The following is a 20,275-nucleotide window of genomic DNA, read 5'->3' as shown; positions in this document are numbered from 1 at the left end:
TTGCTTGTTATACTCTAGGTGGCAAAGGTACCATCCTGCTGGCTTGACTGCACAAAAATTTAGACAAAACAGCAGCTTAACTACTTTTTAAAAATAACTTCTTCAGCAAGCAAGCCTTTTTTTCTGTCCAAAGGCCTAAATCATAAATCCCATTTATTTATGTTGTAGAAGTAAATGGGAAAGCCTTCTGCATAGGAGACAACTGGTAAGATGCATAATTGAGGAGAGATCTATGGGATCAAGGCTGCCAGACTCAGGGCTAAAGTAGTGCCTGCCAGCCAAAGTAAGCCCACGGCCACAGCATCTCAACAGAGCAAAGAAGTTATGGTGAAAATGGGAGTTGGTGCAATACACTGGCAGGAACTAGGCATCTTCTAAATCTCACAGAGGCTGAAGTTTTTCCTCTGAGAGGTCAGAACACACTTCTTTGAAGTGTTAATTAGGAGTGTGTATACTTTGTACTTTTTAAAAAAAGTAATTCTACAGCAAGAAAGAGGTGGATTACGTGTGTATAAATTAAGCAAATGTGCGTAATTTAGGAGGTTCTGGGAATGCAATTGCTTCTCTCCATGCCTCCAGCAAAGTTTCACAGCATAAATAGAACAAAGACAGATTCTTTTTATCACAACTCTTGTGCATGCTTTATTACACAATTTGGGTTTGGATTATAACCTTTTTGCTGGGGAGGTGGGTGGGGCTTGGTCAAACTGACAGGGGACAGAGGATTAAAAACAGGAACATAATAGAATGGGAAGAAACAGGAGCAAGGAGGAAAGGTATAGAAATGCTTTGGTATAATCCAGATCCAGCTATCAAATATCTGAAGCCCAGCCTATATGCCCTTCAGTTTATAAACATCCTGCAATATTTGTTCATTCATTTTCAGGGTACTTTCCTCTCCACTAGCTGAGGCACTATTACATCCAAGACTGACTGATTAGGGCATGTCATAGAATATGGGGTTCAAAAGCAGCAACAGTGAGGGATGGGGGAGATTACACTGAAGTGACAAAGTGCAAAAATGCAAATACTAAAGTAAAAACCCTCTGTCTGATCTCCTGAAAACCCACTTTGTTTCTCCTACATGGGATAAAACCAGCGGGAAGATCAGCAAAGTATTCAGAGAGGGATGATGTTGTTTTCACAACCTCCGTTCGCACTGGCAGTCTTGTACCCATCCACTTGTGCTCTTCCAATATTCAGTCCTTCTAATCTTGCCTTCTTGGTCCAGACACAGGACTCCCAATGACTCAAGCAGGGTCCAGAGAAGACCTCGTCACCTCGAGGTCCAGCTGCAGCTTGCTTGTACTATTGTAGAACTTGCCAGCACGGTCTGACCCCCCGAAGACCAGAACAGTGCACGCATTGTGCTTGCCCTGGTTCTCCTTATCTGCATCCGTCTGGGGGGCATAAGTCAAGTTGAGCAGTGTGTGGCCTGCCCGGGGCACAGAGCAAAGGTCACTATGCTTGACTGCACTCCAAGTCAAGGTATCTGCAATGGGAAAGGGTTAATGGGTGGTAGCAAACCTCCACGTCTTGAGGGAGTACTGGTAGCAAAAGCGCCGCAAGGACTTACCGAGATGGAATGTGAATGCATCCCGAAAGGCTCCTCTGACACCACAGCCTCCGCTTATCAGCACTTTCTGATCAGACACTGGAATGGCCGCATGGAAACTGGAAGCAGAAGATGGATTCTTAAGGATTAGAATAAAGCGAAAGTGAGAGCTTGTACCCAGTTGCTCACTTCCTGCCTGGCCATCTAGGGTCATCGTCTCACCCACCCAGCTAATATGCCCCCCCCAATGCCCCAGTCTGGCTCTCCCATTTTCTTCAAATGTATTGTGTAGCCATCACCAACTTCTATAGACTTATCTGGAGTCCATAACATCACATCATCCACTTGCATGATCGTAAGGCAACATGGTGGCCAGGACCAGGCCATCTTGATGTGGCAGAAAATGATAGTGGGAGGTGAGGAGGAAAAGGCTAGGGTGTGTCTGGTGTAACTTACATGGGATATGTTTTTTGAAAGCAGAAGGCTCATCTCTATCCCCAACTCTGTTTTACTCAAACTTGCAACTCTGTTCTACTCAAACTTGGTCCATCTCTGTACAAATTCTGATTTGTTCCGCATTTCTCAGAGGAAATATCATCCATGCAAAAATGTTAAGAGCTTTTTAAAAAGTGATCTCACCCGAAAAAGAACTGTTCACTTTTATGAGGTAATGTGAGGACTGCCTTTTAACCTCCCCACACTCCTACTTTCAGGGTGGGTTAACAGCTGCTTGGAGCAGCTACAACAACACTTGAAGACTCCTCCCTGCCAATCCACTCCTTAAAGAGCTACTAGCTGTTTGAAGCTGGAGGCAAGTGTAAGCTTTGCCTCTGGGTCATCATGTGATGCAGTGATGAGTCTCTCACATCAAATACTGCAAGAAGAAAAAGGTGGCTACTACCATAGATCACCTGCCTAGGAGCTTAGATATAGGCAGGAATAATAATAATAATAATTTATTATTTGTACCCCGCCCATCTGGCTGGGTTTTCCCAGCCACTCTGGGCGGCTTCCAACAAAGATTAAAAATACATTAAAATGTTACACATTAAAAACTTCCCTGAAGCCTTCAGATGTCTTCTAAATGTCAGGTAGTTGTTTATCTCTTTGACATCTGATGGGAGAGTGTTCCACAGGACAGGCGCCACTACCGAGAAGGCCCTCTGCCTGGTTTCCTGTAGCTTTGCTTCTCGCAGTGAGGGAACCACCAGAAGGCCCTCGGCGCTGGACCTCAGCGTTCGGGCAGAACGATGGGGGTGGAGACACTCCTTCAGGTATACTGGACCAAGGCCATTTAGGGCTTTAAAGGTCAACACCAACACTTTGAATTGTGCTCGGAAACGTACTGGGAGCCAATGTAGGTCTTTCAAGACCGGTGTTATGTGGTTTTGGCAGCTGCCCCCAGTCACCAGTCTAGCTGCCACATTCTGGATTAGTTGTAGTTTCCGGGTCACCTTCAAAGGTAGCCCCATGTAGAGCGCATTGCAGTAGTCCAAGCGGGAGATAACTAGAGCGTGCACCACTCTGGCAAGACAGTCCACGGGCAGGTAGGGTCTCAGCCTGCATACCAACAGCTTGAAGGTTTCACCCATTAAATCAGGGATGTGGAGCCTGTGTCCTTCCTGATATTGTTGGGCTTCAGGTCCCATCATCCCTGATCATTAGCCAAGCTGGCTGGGGGCTGATGGGAGCTGGAGTGCAGCAGCACCAGGAGTGGGAGGGGATACAGGTTCCACGTTTCTGCAGTAAAACGATTAAGGATTGGTTTCCTCTTGTCAGCTAACAGGCTTCTGAGAAGAGCAGCACACACAAGTTTAAAGCGCTGCCTTTTTCTAGCCCAGGCTCCAGGGATGCCAACTCATGACTGACAGCAGCCCTTCAAACATGCACCTCAGACCCCTTTCCATTACAATCACTAGCATTGTCCATGCAAGAGAGCCCCATAATCAGCTCTTACCTGCGAGCTGAAGGTTGTCCAGAGAGAAAAGGAACTGAAATGTACTCCATGAAACCTAGAGGCACATGGGGAAAAGGTGGAAGATTTCAGATGCAATAAACTTCTTGGGGGGAAATAAAGTTTGTGGTACCTTAAAAACACTGAACATTACTACAGCAGAAGCTTTTGTGGGCTAGAATTGGCTTCATCAGACGGAAAGAGGAATGTAAACAATGGTATCAATTTGTAAAGAAATGCAAAAAGGTCTGACTAGTGACCATTCATAAAACAACTATAGAATTTAGATCATCACAGGCTTTACTTTTTGCATTTTATCCACTTCCTCTCCACTCACACACCCACAATAACTTTGTTACACTTCAAGGTGCTACTGGGTTTTGTTGTTTTTGCTGAAATAGACTTCACACAGCTTCCTCTCTGGATGGGAATTGCAGCAGCTTATTGCATATAATGCAGAAATGTCTGAAAATGCATCTGGCCATAAATCTGGTTACAGCACCAATAATCTTACAATGGCCAGTAAGAGGTCATTTTTGATCCATTCTCCAAAAGGTTTTGAGGCAAAGTCGCTGTTTGCTAGCATCAGTCTTTCCTCACACCAGTGTGCAATATATACCAACTTCTGACATCTCCCGCCTCAAGGGATTCCTTTAACCTCACCAGACGGTGGACTTCAACTCTATCCAAACTGAGAGAGGGAATGGCAAAGTTCTTACCCAGATCTAGGATGTGTGTGTCGTTCAGGTAGAAGGAAGTCTTCTGCCCCCCAAATATGATCAGTTTGTTCCTCAGCAGAGTAGCTGAATGGCTTTGAGAAAGCAAGGAAAGACAGTGAACAAGGAAAACGTAGGAAAATGAAACAGTCCCTGCAACATCTATAGCTAGAAATCCACTTTATGTCTTACATTTTTGAATGATTTTTCCTAGCTTCAGTCAATCTCAGGGGCCATTCTGGGGCAACTACAGGGGCTGTATATGAGTAGCTCCATCATTTCCAAAGCTAGCAAGGCATTTGGTGGAAAGAGGCCAAAAGTTTGGCCAGCTCCAGCAACACCTTAAAAACAAATTATGGTGTTCCAATATCCAACAGCAACTTTCAAAACTAAAGTTTTAATATGAGACATCAGCTGCATTAAGCCTTTCGGTAGCATCAGAAGAATAAAATTGCTCTTCTTTCAGTAGCAGCAGAAGAATAAAATGTGTGAGTTGGTTTTAGATGTAATAATATTTATGCTGTAATTTTTAAAAAAATCTCTATTGACATAAGCTGGCCTGCAACCTTAGGCTGTGTTCATACTCCAGTTTACTGTGCATTCACTGAGTTTCTGGTGCTGGTTTATAATCTGTGTTCACATGACGTTATCCAAAATGCATTATGTATCTTGTACTTTGTTATAAGATACTACTGTTTGGTGTATTGTTTCTCAAACCAGCTTCACATGATTGGAATCCTTATGCCTCTTGTCTTTGGCGAAGGTGTGAAAGGTGTGAAATCACTGAAATCTATGGCAGTAATGTGAACACAGCCCTAGAGTGGAGGGCAGGATATAACCCCCTCAAAAAAAGACATGCATAAACATAATGTAATGTGAACCATGGAACACAAAAGGCTTTTTTACTAGAGAAATGCATCAAGTAAACACAAGTTTTACAGCACTGCCTGAGTAGATTCGCCAAGATTTTATCTAGATTAAGAACAAACTCATCAACTCATCAGATGTGATAGAATTTCCCCCATTTGCTAAAGTTAAAAGTTTTATTTAAGCAACGTATTAGGAAATGTGTAATTTGGTCCTAAGCTGATCTTTGGTCATGTGTAATTTGTGTAATTTGTGTAATGTGTAATTTGTGTAATTTGTGTAATTTGTGTAATGTGTAATTTGTGTAATTTGTGTAATTTGTGTAATGTGTAATTTGGTCCTAAGCTGAATGAGAAGAAGCTTCTATTAATTCCTTCTCTTGACCAGCAGGTTTTTGTGAATTCTCTGATTAAGAGAACTGAAAAGTCTTTAGCCAAAACACATAAACTCCCATGCTGGAGGTAAGGAAAAGTTTGTCAAGATTTACACAGCTGATATCAATATTAGTATATGAGCCTGGTCCTAAAACCTGCAAGAGGCACCCACTCCACTTGTGAAATGAGGCTCTCATACTTCTTTCCCATCTGTCACAGTCCCCCTGCAAGCTGATCCTGAAACTGCATGCCCCCTCGGCATGCGGTAAAGTTATGCAGCCCACACGAGACACCTTGGATCCAAGCCATAGTCTTGCCTTCTACTGCACAGAGTTTTAAAAATGGCATTGTAAGCTTCGTTCTGGGTGTGAGAGAATAAAACACTCCCAAGGAATTCCAGGCAGAGAGGATGTCTGAATGCACTTAGTATGTGAACAAGATAGGAGGTTTCTGAGGGGCCCTCAGTTTGAGGGGCAGAGTTTACACAGAGTCCCTTGGCATTATAGCACTATCAAACAAAGTAAATACCCGCAGGAAAATGTACAAGTGTTTTCAAAGAAAGCACTAATTACGCTATTTCCAACCGCCAAGGAAATAAAATAAAAATGAGAGCAATGAAGGAATTGTCCAATATCACATTTCAGTGAGAAAAATCAAGAAATCAGCAGTAAGCTGATTCTCCTCACTGAAGCAAAGAAGACTTACCCAAGCCTAGGCAAAGGCTTCTCCCCCTCAACAATGGGTTGATACCAGATCTCATACTCGGGGTTGAAAACAAAGAGTGTGTTGCTGCAAGCTCCCATCTCCAGGGATGACATTTTAGGGAAAGCTCCTCCGAAGACAAATAGCTCTTTTCGGTAGATGGTTGCACTATGGTAAGCCAGCGTTGGCACTTTACCCTTAGCCTAAGGAAGAGATCACCGGTCACTGTACAGGCTTGGCATTTTAGGCTGACTTAGCATCAGCATCACAGACAGCTCCGTTGCTGGCAGCATCAATGAACAGGATTGGTCCCCTTTCCAATGCCTTCCTAATAGACCTGAGAGCAGCTGCCTCAATCACTCCCCACCTGAGCTGTGATCCGCCACTCTCTCTTACATGGAGGGGAGGTGCCTACAGAATTGGCGAAGACTCGGGGACAAAGACACCTTCTCAGATGGTCTGCTCTTTTTTTAAGATTCTAAATTCTTGAGCATGGGTAGGAAAACTAAGGCCCGGGGGCCAGATCCGGCCCAATCACCTTCTAAATCCAGCCAGCGGACGGTCCAGGAATCAGCGTGTTTTTACATGAGTAGAATGTGTCCTTTTATTTAAAATTCATCTCTGGGTTATTTGTGGGGCATAGGAATTCATTCATTATTTTTTCCCCCAAAATATAGTCCAGCCCCCCACGAAGTCTGAGGGACAGTGGACCAGCCCCCGCTGAAAAAGTTTGCTGACCGCTGTTCTTGAGGTTTGGGGAGTGTATGTTTTAAATTCCACATACCACATTGTTGTAAATCGCATTGGTGAAAACCGGGACACAATTTAAAAACAAAGTTCAAAGCTTTGTTTCTCTTGCGACTCACAGACACATGAAGCCACTTCCAAGACGCTGTGTCCAGAACATGGATGTTGCTGTAACGCTTTGCCTCCCTCATACCCCCGAAGATGTAAATGCGCTTGGTCTCTGGGTCATATGTGGCACTGTGGCCCCTTGAACACTGTGGCATGGAACCTGGTGCTGGGAGATCCATGGGGAACCAGAAGTCATTGTCTGCGAAATCAGCAACAGAAATGAACTCAAGATGTGCAAGAGGGTGGGGGGAAAAGTTGCACAAAGTAGTCGCCAACATGCTAAAAGCTTAGAGCTGGCTTCCCTGCTAACCAGAACACAAGTAGTGTGCAAAGCAAGTTAGATCCAGCCACTTTCAAGTTCAGATCACCAGGCATGGCAGACACTCCTTTAAGAACTACTATCCCCATATAGGAAAAACCGACTCCAATTCAGTTTCCCTCTGATCGGTTGCAGACAGTGTCAACATGTACATCGCTGCAAGCAAAGAAGCATCTCACCAATTTCCAGTTTCCACAGGGCATCTTGGCAAAATTGTTGATTAGTTCCTTCGCCACCAATCAGAACAGCAGTTTCAGGGTCACTCAGGCACATGGCATGACACCACCGAGGGCTTGGACATACTACAGAGAGATGCAGGAGTGGAGACAGCAGAAACATACCACAGAATCCATCTCATTTCATTGAGGGATGGTCATTTGGGAGAACTTCCTCCTGAAACCTACAACATGACTGATTCTGGCTGTTTCCATACTACCCTTAATGTGGAATTGCCATTGTTCCTTCACTCACTTTTTACAGGGCATCTAAAGGACATCATCAAATCAATACCCTCCAGTGCTTTCTCTTGTTCCTCAAACCACAGAAAATCCTATGCAAACTCCACATATGTAGATGGTCTTAAAACTAATCTTCCACTTTTCCTAGAGCTGCAGTTTAGATACACCAGTGACACTGCAGGTAAATGAAGCTATAGCCATGCTGGCACCATTACCTTTACGATCAAGCACCATTTCGTCATTTTTCTATTCTATCTTTTAATTAACACCCATGCCCTTTGAGCTACTTTTTTTTCAACTTTTTAAAGGAATTCTTGGAAGTAATTACCAAATTGCTCTTTAAAACAATAAACTCTAGAATAACTGCTTTTTAAAAGGTGGCTCAGTTGTATTCTGTCTTTCCCACCTTAGGACTCAGGGTAGACTGAACACAGTGAGATGTCCACATACAAGAATTAATGGGTGAGATTCAACTAATGATTTCTGTCAATGTAAGCCTTGCACAAGGGTTTCTGCTTCCAGAATGAGGCTTCTCCCCCCCTCTGCCTACATGCCCCCCAAAATTGGCTCGAGGGGAGGGGGGTCAGGAGAACTTCCAGAACAGCACACAGGGAGAGGGGGGGTTGTTCCTTACAACAAGCTGAAATGCTTTCCCTGACAAAATGATCACCTTAGCACGACATGGAATTCCTCCCACTATACCCTCAAAACACAGGAAGTCAGTTGCAATGCCACATGTAGCTTACAGTGGAAGAGTAGTAACTGGGTATTACTAGGAGCTGCTGTTCTGGAAGCACTGAATGAATTCCAACAAATTGTTCAAGGAACAGGTATTTTACCTTGCAGCTCTTTAACTTCCAAGTCTGCAGGGAGAGAAAATGTTCCGAGAGATTACTATTCTCGTGCAATGCTCTCTTCAAACTGATTTTCAATGGGTAATGCATTTATATTGGAAAAAAGAAAAGATGTTATTTCATCATAAGCAAAGAAGTTATGATCCTGTATCAGGCGAAATGCTTTAGAATGCACACTCAGTAATTTAACATGCATTTTTTGCATACCAACGACCAAACCACACATTAACATTGGTAATGCATGATTCCCACCCCACCCTCAAACTATAAATACCAGCAGTGAGGGAGACACTATCAGAATCAGGTCTGCAGCATGTAGTGGGATTAGCTCTTTCCTATCATGTTGTGGCTCTGATCAGCAGTCACCTGCTAAAGCCATTATTTGGCACAGGGAGGAACACCACCGTTGGTGCCAATCTGGCAACAGTTTTTCAATTGCATGAAAATGATGACTGGCCAGGAAGTTAAAGAACAAATTGGAGGTTGTCTCCATAAGCTGCAAGCCCAAATGCAAACATCATTGATATCATTCAAGTATATAACTCTCTGCTAGGTATCTTTCCCAACTCCTATGCATCAGGACAAATTCATGTAAATTAGAGCATTCTGAATGTGTGTTGACTAGATGTATGCGTGTTCTGGCATGTGCTAAAGTATTGTATTTTACAACATCACTGGAAAGTTTCTGAAAAGGAGGCCAAGCTAGTAGGATAAGGGATGGGGGACTGGACATTGTGCATTCATGGGAGCACAAATACTCCACCCTGTCCCAGAGTGCTATACAATTACAAGGTAATTTGGTCTCGGAAACTAGACATCACTCCTGCTATAGATTTACTAACCTTCAGATTCCTGCTGTCTGTTGGATGACAGAAGTTCAAAGAGAACCCTCCTGGTCTTTAGGCGAGCTGAATTAGATGTACATGTTTTATTCCTGGCCTCCTCACAGTCCACCGATGCAGCAGTTGTTTCTGGAGCAGGAAGCATAAGCAGCGTTTCCATGGGTGGAGAGAACTCCTTCCTTTCAAGCGCAGGCTCTTTAACAGGCATCACTGAACTCCCATTCTTAGACTGCTCCACAAAGAACAGAATTAGATCGGGATCAGAAATCATTCGAACAAAACGAATGGGCCTAATGAAAAGGGCTCACTGAAGGCATGCGCTACAGACAACTCCAGTTTTCCCTGGGCTGCCCTAGACAAGGGGTAGCCAACGTGGTGTCTTCCAGATGTTGTAGAATACAATTCCTATCAGCCCTGAACACTGGCCATACTTGCTGGAACTGGGAGTTGTGTTGCCCAACATCTGGAGGGTCCCATATTGGTTATTCTTGCCCCATATGCTTTGCTCCTGTTCTGTCCAGCTTGAGAGTTTTCCCCAAAGCATCTGGTAAACCACTGTTAGGAGCAGAAGGTATGCTCCAGCAGGGTTCATCAAAGGCCCAAGCACTTATAGAATCATAGAACCCAACTCGCTCAATCTTCCTCATAAGGCTTGGTTTCCAGACTCTTGATCATCTTGGTTGCCCTCCTTTGCGTACATTCCAGCTTGGCTATAGCCTTCTTAAATTGTTACACCCAGAACTAGACACAGTATTCCAGGTGTGATCTGACCAAGGCAGAATAGAGCGGTACTATTACTTCCCTTGATCCAGACACTCTACATTTGTTGAAGCAGCCTAGAATAGTATTAGCTTTTTTTGCTGCTGCATCACACTGTTGACTCATGTTCAGCTTGTGGTCTACCTAGATCCTTTTCACATGTACTACTGGCAAGCCAGGTGTCCCTCATTATATTTGTGCAGCTAAATATTCCTGCGTTAAGTGTAGAACTTGTGATTTGTCCCTATTGAAATTCATTTTCTTAGTTTGGGCCCAGTTTTCCAATCTATTAAGGTTATCTTGAATCCAGATTCTGTCTTCTGCGGCATTAGCTATCCCTTCAAGTTTGGCGTCACCTGCAAATTTGTTGGGTGTGAAACGCCAAATGAAGTTTCCACTACGGAGTTTTGATCACAAACACAATCTCTGAGCAATTGTTCTAAGTCTGTGACCTAAAGCAGTCCTACAGATCACACAGAATATGGTGGCAGAAATCTGGAAGGAACCACTTCAGATTGTAGGTGCAGATATATTTTTGCACACTTTCCCACACAAAACAAAACACAAACATCCCTGCATGTAGAGAATAGGCAGAAAGGTTTCATGTAGCCCTCTCTCTGGTGTGGGGAATAGAATTACAGTGGTACCTCCGGTTACGAACTTAATTCGTTCTGGAGGTCCGTGCTGAACCCGAAACCGTTTTTAACATGAGGCGCACTTTCGCTAATGGGGCCTCCTGCTGCCACCGCACCGCCAATGCGTGACTTCCACTTGCATCCGGGGGCAAAGTTCACAACCAGGAGCATCTACTTCCGGGTTAGCGGAGCTTGCTACCCGAAGCATTCGTAAGGAGGATGGTACATAACCTGAGGTTCCACTGTACTCTCCTCCTCTTCCCCATTCCCTCAGTAGGAATAATGCTTCCAGAATTCCACTACCTGTCTGTGTAACTTGTATACTGGTCATGGTCCTAGAGGTTAACAACAAGCAGTTAGCCACCAAAAGGAGAGTTCTATCTATAAACCTACCTCAGGTGGCTCATCCAATCGCTGACCTGTATCTTCTGGAAGGACAGGTGACTGATTAGGCTCTGTGGCCTGAAATGGGCGGGTGGGGGTGCTGTTGAGCAGCTAAGGAGGAGAGACACACACATCAGAACAACACTTGCAACTTGAGTCAAAAGGCAATGCACAGATGAGTAGCCCCCTACATTGGAGGCTTTTAAAGAGAGGGAGGTATGGTTTGAAGGGATGTGACGGGCTGTGTAACAGGGTAGACTGAGTGGCTATCTATCTGTTCCCTCTTTGGGTCTCTCGCTCGGTCAGACGGATCATGGTTGCCATAGCAGCAACCAGTATGCCCCTGAGCCTGTCAGCGTTGCTATTAAATGCCAGGTTAGCCCATAATAAAATCTCCCTTATTCATAATTTAATTGTGGATGAGGAGGCCAACCTGGTTTGTATTATTGTACTAATTGTATAATTGCAATGTTCTGTACATGGGCTGCCTTTAAAATATGCTGGAAACTGGGAGATACGAACATATTTCACCCATGCTTTGTAGTCACTGGCTTCCAACCAGTTTTCAGGTCCAAATCAAAGAGCTGGGGTATCTCACATGTAGCTACTCAATCTGAGATTTGTTTGTTTATATGCATTTACAGGCTGCCCTTCATCATTTTGTTCTAGAGATAGTTACATACAGCTCAATACAACAAGCAAACTATGTAACACACAAACATTACTAGGCAATAAATTAAACCTAATCAACAGCAGTCAGGAAACAGGAACAACACTACAGTGGGAAAGGTATTCTGAACTCGTCCTGCAACCCAAAAACCTATGCAAAAGGTGCATTATGACCTGGCGTTGATATGTATATAATAATGAGGCCAGAAGGGGAGGGCATTCCAAAACCTGGGGGCCACCACAGAGAATGTCCTCTCATGCATTCCTGCCTACAAACTTGATAGGGTAGCAAAGCTACCAGCAGTGCCTCCCCTGCAGATCTCAACAGTTGAACGTGTCTATGAAGAAGGAGGGACTCCCTCAGATACTTAGGGCCTATATTTGATGTTTTACTTATATTTTAGGCAAAGTATTTAAACTTTCAGGGCACATGGCCATCACAAGACAGAATAATAATTACACAGCATATCAATATTCATTAACAAGTGGCATTACAGGAATGGATACTTTTAAGACTTCCATTTTCATATCTGTATATATGGGTCACGTTAAAAATGAATCCACATGGACCCAGTCTCAGCAGGCAGGGAGTACAGAAATGACAAGATAGAAAACTTTCCTACCTGTTCCTCGACAGTCAAAAGAAGCTTAACAGGGTTACCATTCTCTTCCTGCTTTAATGAAGCCATCAAAACATCCACTCGCCAGTCACCTTCCCATACCAAACACCTGCTTAAGTAAAACACACTGATCACTATTTTCTTGCTCTGAGATAATTTTACTTTTATTTCAATAGCTGATAGAGTTAAATTGACAATACATTCTTAAGCTTTAAAGACTGTCCATAGCAGAACAAATGGATTTGGTAGGTTGCAATAGCACAACATCTTCATGACAGCTGCTGTAACTAATAGCATGTTGATCCCTGAAGTCTTGAGTTCAGATCCAGCCTTTGCTGGCCCTGGACACATTCTCTGCTTTTAAAATACGGTAATTTATTCCCTCATACAGTTTTTTAAAGAACTTCCTCACAGTGTGTTTGGAAAGCACTTGGCATGCTAACAAGTATCAATACTGGCACCAAAATTCACTAATTATCTAGAATTTACCTTGTTTCAGGCCCCAGCTTGCCAATCTTTTGTGGCTTAACATTTGGATTCACTAATATTTCTACAATGATGCTTGTCTTCTGAGAATAGCGGCTCCAGTCACCCAAACCAAAGACCACTAGGTGTTTGGGCAGCGGAAGTGGTAAGTGAGTCTGGTAACATTTCTGACGGCATTTGCTTAGAGAGAAGAGAAAATATATTAGTCTCAAAAGGGATAGCATGGAAGGAAACTGAGAAGAAAGGATTCATAGTGATGGAAAACAAGAGGGGGAAAGACTGGTGCTGTGTATGCACCATCATGGGTGTAGCCAGGAGGGGACAGAGGGGACAGCTGCCCTCCTAAATTGTCGGAGCCAGCCGTTACAAATGGCGCAGTTTAGCATAAAATAAAGACACAGAGAGCCAGCAATATTTTCAGGATGGTATGAGCAGCTCCTTTTCGAACTTCTCTCTCCCCCGTAGCTTTTATTATTATCCTTTGTCTCTCTCCAGCCGCATGGCCGTTTCCCAATGTCTCACGTTACCTCATCCGGTCAAGGCTTTTATTACACCCATCACCATATAGGGTCATCACTGCCCAGAGGAAACACAACTCCATTTAAGGTCAATACATTCCAATACATTGTAAAGCTCAGAGTGCTGGTCAGCCGAGGTCAGGGGGCACCCTGCAATATTACAAGCCTTTGCCGTGGCCTTATGACTCCCACACTAAATCAAGTACAGTAAATAAATAAAAATACTTAACTGACCAATTGTGTCGCAGATAACTCGGTTCTGCTCCAACATAAAGCCTGCCCCCCTAAAATAATTCCTGGCTACGCCCATGTGCACAATACCTGTAAAGCGCATTTGAAGCGCATTTTCCCCTCAAATAATTATGGGCACTGTAGTTAACTCTGAGGGGTAAATTACAGTGCCCAGAATTCTTTGAGGGGAAAATGTGCTTTAAAGGTATAATAGCATGTATACAGCAAAGGGATTCCTTCTCACTTGTTCCCTAAAAGAAGACAGAGGGGTTGACAACCTGCTTTGAAATTTTGGAACTATCTTTCTAGGACAGAAGGGACCCAACTGAGGGCATTTACAAATGTGAGGCTCACACTGTGTGTAACCTGAATAGAAACCCTTCATTGTGCCAATTATGAACATTGCTTTTAAAGCGGCTTTCTTTGCATTATGTGCATGGGCTCCAGCAGTCCCCATTTACCAGGTGCAGTCTATATTCTCCAATAGCTGCCCCCATTTTATATCTTGATGGTTTTGTGGATTCCTCTAACTTCCCTTCCATCTTGCTTCCCATAATTGCCTATTCAGATACTAAACACTGTTCAATTAGTTCTAATGTATGTTGTGTAACAAAAGCAGCCAGATGCACTGTGAGATTAGACATTCTGCTGAATAAGTGGAATTTAAAAGACCTAGACCCCTAAGGAGCTAAAATAGAGGATATGAATTTTAATGCTAATCAGTTTTCTAATACACAATGGATTCATAAAATAGTGCAAGAGAAGATACAGAAAAATGCATAAAGGGAGAAAAATCAACAATGAAGAGTTCTGGCCAGGCCTTGACTTGGGTGGGAGAACTGGGATAATGCAGGTACACACACACTTATTTTCATATGGGAAACGGTGAAAGGTTGCAAACATCCATGCCTATTTTAAGTGCTTGTCTGCTGGTCATGCAGAAATCGGCTTTTTGCAGCATGTAGATAAGCGACACCGCCTGCAAATGTCTGCCCATCAAGCTGCTGTTAAAGGCACACACCTACACTGGCTAGCTGAGAAGTTGGCAACCCTAACGCACCCAAAACGTTGCTAGTAGTTAGGCTCCCGGTGTCGCACAAGCCTCTTCGCTGCTTTCATGGTTGCTGTTGGTTTTCACGTGCGAAAACACTATCATAAAAGTGACCTGTGAACCTGAGGCGCAGGCTTTTTGGCGCATAAATTTCCCTAAACCTTTGCCCGCTTTCACCCTCCTGGATGGCGGGAAAGGCGAGCCGCCGCGCGCAGGCCTCACCTACTGAGCTGCCGGGGCGGCTCGCGCAGAGACCAGAGGGCGTAGAAGTGGAGCTTGCCTTCCCGCCGGGAGAAATCCGCCCCTCCGCGGGGCTGCGGGGCTAAGGCGGCCTCCCCCCGCTGCCAGAGGCCTCCGGGGGCCCAGCTCCATCGCCGGCGGGGCGTTCCCAAGCCATCCAGACTCAGAAAACTGGAAGCACCAGAGAGCATGGCAGAGGGAGCGGCGCTTTGAGGCCCAAAGGCGCCCACCCAGACACCACGGGCGAGTCAGGGTGGCATAAGCTGCTCCTCGGTCCCAAGTCTGGGTAGGTCGACACGCAGCGGGCTTGGGTTGGGCGCGGGCACTCTGCTGCTGCTCAGAGGTGCTCTTTATTATAGCCCCGCATATTCCAGGGCGGAGCTTTTTGGTCTCAACCAGTTTCCTGGTCCCTGTTTGATCAGTTTCAGGTGTGACAAGGCCGACCGTGGTTTATTTGCAAGAGGGGGGGGGGGAGAGAAATACTTGGTGGTTTAAGGGGCAGGCTAGAAAGCTGGTGCAGTTCGGAAATATTTGACCCTCGACGTGCGTGGAGTGGGGCGCTTTGGATGGCATAGGTATGATTCCAGTTGTGAAGCGCGCACCATTGACATTTCTCCATGTATTGCAGCTGCTGCTATATTTCTGATACAGAGGGAGCAAATAGTTGTCAGCCCTGGTTTTAAAAAAGAGGAATACTCTGAGCACCTGCACTTTCACATGCTGCAGAAATCAGCATCAGACCTGGAAACTGTTCGCTGCTGCTCCTGCCCTATGGGTGGCCGGGGGTGGAGATCCTGGGCTTTGGCCCCAAGGCCTAGCAGCATCTTGGGGCCAGAGCACAGACCATCCTAACTGCAAAATGAGAAGAAGCCTTGCCTTTCTCTCTCAGATTTTGTTTATAGCCCCACCACACCTGGGAAATCTCTCCAAGCATAGGCAGTGGCATCAGGACACACAAAACGAATGAAGAGTCATTCTGGCCACTGAAATGAGATGTGTGAATAAAGACATCTTATGTTTAGCTTTTGGAACGCTTTGCATATCAGACAGGCACCTTCTCTCTGAGCTTTTTGTTGCCTGCTAAAAACATTCCTCTTTCGCCAAACCTTATAAAATCTGTATCCCACTTGCTGTTCTGGATCTGAACTGATTTTATGTATGTGGTGTTGTTTTAAACTGTTTTTAATATTTATAGGGTTTTAAAAATTGTTTTTATATGCAATTCATTTTTTTATATGTCATTATAGTGCCTAATGGGAAGCAATTGAGAAAGGAAATAAATAGTTTGTATGTCACCCATTTATTTGAAAGTCCTATTGAACTCAATATTCTGAGTAAACATGTAGTTGTGATGGTCCTATTTCTGAAGAGCAGCTTATAAATTGACTGACAGTGAATTCCTCTGCAGATCTGTTCTATTAAGTTCAATGGGACCTAAGTGTCTATAGCACCATTTTCCAATCTGATGCCCATCAGATGATTTGGAAACCAGCAGCCCCAACCAGCATTGGCTGGGGCTGATGGGAGTTGTAGTACAAAATATCTGGAGGGCACCAGGTTGGGGAAGGTTAATGTATCAAATTGCTGTCCAAATAAATATATAGTCTACCAGTTCCTGTTAAACAATGTACTGCAGTTAGGAGTTCATTTTTTTACCAACTAAATAATCAGATTCTGTTTTCTAGGTTGCAACTCTAATTACAATTCCCATAGAGTAAGCCCCATTGAATTCAGTGGGGTTTACTTCTGAGTAGGTATGCATAAGATTTCAATGTTACTGTTGAGTAGGAGAAAATGGGTGAGCCATTGCAGTTACTGACCAACCAGTGTGTTAGTAGGATTTTTTTTTAAAAAATGAGATCAAGTAGGTGAGACAGTTTTTAAGTAAGACGTGCTCCTTATTGTCTCATGTATATTAGTTGTCATATGTGTTGATTGTTGTTGTTTAGTCGTTTAGTCGTCTCCGACTCTTTGTGACCTCATGGACCAGAGCACGCCAGGCACTCCTGTCTTCCACTGCCTCCCGCAGTTTGGTCAGACTCATGTTTGTGTTTGGTCAGACACATCTTTATGTGTTGATGGAGACTGTTTTTTTCTCAGCAGCATCGGCCCAGCAGGTCTTGGGTGCCTGTGATGAAACCAATCCAAATACTTCAGAAATTTCTCAAATGTATTGTGCAATTCTCTTCTCAGAAATGCTTATCTTTTGAGACAGATGGCTTTAAAAATCTGACAGGCCACCTGAATCAAATGTATCTGTTAATGACACACTTAACATTCTCAAAGACCATTAGGAACAATTAAGCCATTTAAAATCTACTCACTGGGTTTCTTCTAATAAAGGTTGTAAAGTTGTTTCTGGACAAGAAATAAGGGAGCTTGAGTATTTATAACAATACTCAGACTGTTAAACCAACAAACATTTTTTTAAAAATAGTATTAAAAGCATAAAATGTGAATCTATGTCAACCTGCTTAATAAAACTCATTTAATTTAAATATGCACGACTGCACAACATTTGCAACATTTTAGGCAAAGCTTAGCTTTCTCAGGCCTAATACCTGAAGTCGAAGATGCAGGGAACTGGACTTGAATTCAAAACTCCTGTTTTGTATTAGGGTAGCCTTCTCAAAATGTGAACAAGGGTGTAACCCCCTGCTTCAAATAAGCTGCAAACAAGGAAACCACACCCAGCCGGAGGTTTCTCAGCATTTTCATTCTATAAGCTCTTGCTAAAAACAAACCAACCTCTCTTCGGTTTCCTAAGCGTTTTGCCTTATTGTGTGCTGGAGCCACTGCAGTAAAATATTCCAGGTCAAGTCTCCAGCATCTCAAGGTAGCGCTGGAAATGTTCCTTGCCTGAAACCCTGGAGAGCTGCTATTTAGTACGGTGACAATAGTGAGCTAGATGGACTAATGTGCCTTTGTAGACAGCTCCTTAAAAGCTACTCACTTTGAGCCAATATCCATTTCTGTTGTGCAATGAAAAGAGTGTGGAGTGGAAGAAAACGAGGGAGAGAAAGCCATCATATTTCTCCTGCTGATGTTCTCCAAGACGTGGCATCTATTAGCTCTACTTGAAAGCAAGATGAAAAGACCAAAGGTCACTTTGGAGATATGGCATGTTTGGTGGGCAACACAGTGTACTTCTATTAGGGAACATTTTGTAACTTAACGTGACATGTTGAAATAGTTTTACATTCAAAGCTTTATATCAGGCATAGGCAAACTTGGCCCTCCAGTTGTTTTGGGACTACAACTCCCATCATCCCTAGCTAACAGGACCAGTGGTCAGGGATGATGGGAGTTGTAGTCTCAAAACATCTGGCGGGCCGAATTTGCCTATGCCTGCTTTATATATTCAGATATTGCCAACCACTCTTCATGTGGGCCCTTTCCTCCTTTCCTGGAGATTCCCTCAGCCTTTCACAAGCTTTGGTGGTTAGAAGCAGAAATCTGTGTAAGCCGACAGCCCAAGACATGGTGCTGCCTGAGGCAAAGGGCAAGATAGCAGCCCCTCTCCCAAGTACAGAAGTTGACTGGACTGGTAGCTGAATCTTACTTCAATGATGGTGACAGGATAATATTTTCCAGTGCACTTCAGGGAAGCAGACTAGTTTAGCACGTTTAGTTTAGTTTAGATGGCAAGTCTGTGGCACACAGAGTTTTGATTTCCAAATGAGGGGAATGGGAGGGTGTGCTAGAGGGATTGCTTGAGGGCTTCTGCCATCTACTGCCTAATGCTAGCACCATCCCTGCCTGTAAAAGCCTGTGCAAAATTATTCTCCTTTTTTGCCTGTAGCTTGTGTTATCCAAATAGAAACATGGATAATATGCAGCCAAACGCCAAAGGAAGTGAGGAAAAATGGCCTTTGGTTTTCTAGCCAATGCATCTGAACAGATGCAGGGGTTTGGACTAGAATGAACCTCAGGATCCCTTGCAACTCTACAATATTCTATGAACACTGGTCATGTCAGCACTGCAACATCTCACACTTATGTGTTTGTCCCCAGTACTGTAATGTGCTCATTATTGCAGTTTCGTGCTTCAGGGCTATTTGTCCCTTGGAGGAAAAAACTACTTAAAGCAGAGCACACAATCAGAAGAGAACATTTATCCATGTTTTCAGATAATCAGCTTGGTCTAGCTCCAGGCTGCCTCGTGATGCAAGTTTGTTCAGCTGCCTGTGCAAAACAAAAAAACCAAGAAAACCTCCACGATGAGGCTGTGTGCAATGAGGGTAGCTTCCATTGGTATATAAAATGCCCACCACTGAATGAAATTTGACTTCATATTCTAAATGAGCCAAAAGATCCAATTGCAGGCAAGATTTAAGTATTTACTGTTTATTTAGCTCACACAACATGTGTTTCAAATATGAGCCTACAAATATAGGCTAACACAATTATTTGCAAGGGGAGCATATTGTTAGAATCCGAGAGCCCTCTTAGCAGCAAGTAAGTATCCATTGTATATTTATTTTTAAGGCAAGGGATCTCTGCCCCCCACTCCAGGCATCCTTTTAATTATGCAATCATTATTTTTGCTCAAGACGGTATATACCATCTGCTTTAAATATGGTTTGTGGTGCCAGCAGGAGTGTCAGGGTGAAACTTTATTTTCTACGTGGTGCATGTCCTGTAGCTTTTTACTGAAATCCTGTAATTGTTCCTACCACAAGTATCCTGGGGGTTTTCAGTACTGATGTTTTGATTTGTTTTTTGCACTATGAATGCCCTTCCAGGCAGCAATAAAGCAGTAACCTTGGAGAAGCACTGAAGAGACAGAAGCCTAGTAAGTAGCTCATGTGATAAATCCCCTTAGTTTTATCATATCATCAGTTGCTTCCTTATTATCAGGGGGGTGTATATCATAGTCTAAAGAAGCCTTCCCTAACTGGAGAATTATGAAAATCAACCACAGTTGTTTGCATTTCCTCATCTTGCATCATGGCTTTTACTTGTGACTAGCAGAAGCAGGATCAGAAACTTAGGCAGGGCACTGAAGGCTTTCATTTCCTTCCCCATTTCCTTCCCCATTGCCACTCACACCCTAGAAATTCTGCTCAGTCCCTCTATCTGGCTTCTGAAAGGTCATTAGGCATTGCTGACATACCCCATTCTATGAATTGCACCTCTGTATTAAAAATAATAATAATAAGATGCTGAATTTTGAACTAGTACAG

At 43.7% G+C, this 20,275-nt stretch overlaps 1 protein-coding gene across 6 annotated transcripts; it reads right to left on the bottom strand.

Moving 5' to 3' along the window:
- Window positions 1-109: 109 nt before the first annotated feature.
- On the bottom strand, window positions 110-18,372 carry LOC308461359 (RING finger protein B-like). Of its 6 annotated transcripts, none has more exons than XM_080978223.1 (13): window positions 18,043-18,372; window positions 13,053-13,229; window positions 12,567-12,675; window positions 11,284-11,385; window positions 9,497-9,725; window positions 8,640-8,663; window positions 7,522-7,644; window positions 7,035-7,222; window positions 6,172-6,371; window positions 4,229-4,320; window positions 3,513-3,567; window positions 1,577-1,674; window positions 110-1,492 (listed from the first exon to the last, which is right to left on the bottom strand). In XM_080978223.1, exons 1-13 carry the CDS (start codon window positions 18,117-18,119, stop codon window positions 1,251-1,253), a joined length of 1,716 nt encoding a protein of 571 aa, XP_080834349.1. In that variant the 5' UTR covers window positions 18,120-18,372; the 3' UTR covers window positions 110-1,250. The 6 variants fall into 6 exon arrangements, 5 of the variants coding, with proteins under 5 accessions (XP_080834349.1, XP_080834347.1, XP_080834348.1 ...); XM_080978221.1 differs by lacking the exon at window positions 18,043-18,372 and adding an exon at window positions 15,072-15,780; XM_080978222.1 differs by lacking the exon at window positions 18,043-18,372 and adding an exon at window positions 15,072-15,780 and having other exon boundaries at window positions 12,567-12,672.
- Window positions 18,373-20,275: the final 1,903 nt, after the last annotated feature.

The sequence above is a fragment of the Podarcis pityusensis genome (assembly GCF_964106645.2).
Source record: "Podarcis pityusensis genome assembly, chromosome: 1".
NCBI lineage: Eukaryota > Metazoa > Chordata > Lepidosauria > Squamata > Lacertidae > Podarcis > Podarcis pityusensis.
This window is presented reverse-complemented; position numbering and strand designations above follow the sequence as displayed.

Coding starts and splice junctions, on each gene's coding strand:
- LOC308461359 (XM_080978221.1), bottom strand. CDS start 15,280: ATGCTCTCTGGTGCTTCCAGTTTTCTGAGTCTGGATGGCTTGGGAACG. Junction 7,223..7,521: donor CCTGTGGAAACTGGAAATTG/GTGAGATGCTTC, acceptor CTGATTTCGCAG/ACAATGACTTCTGGTTCCCC. Junction 4,321..6,171: donor AAGCCTTTGCCTAGGCTTGG/GTAAGTCTTCTT, acceptor GCTTTCTCAAAG/CCATTCAGCTACTCTGCTGA.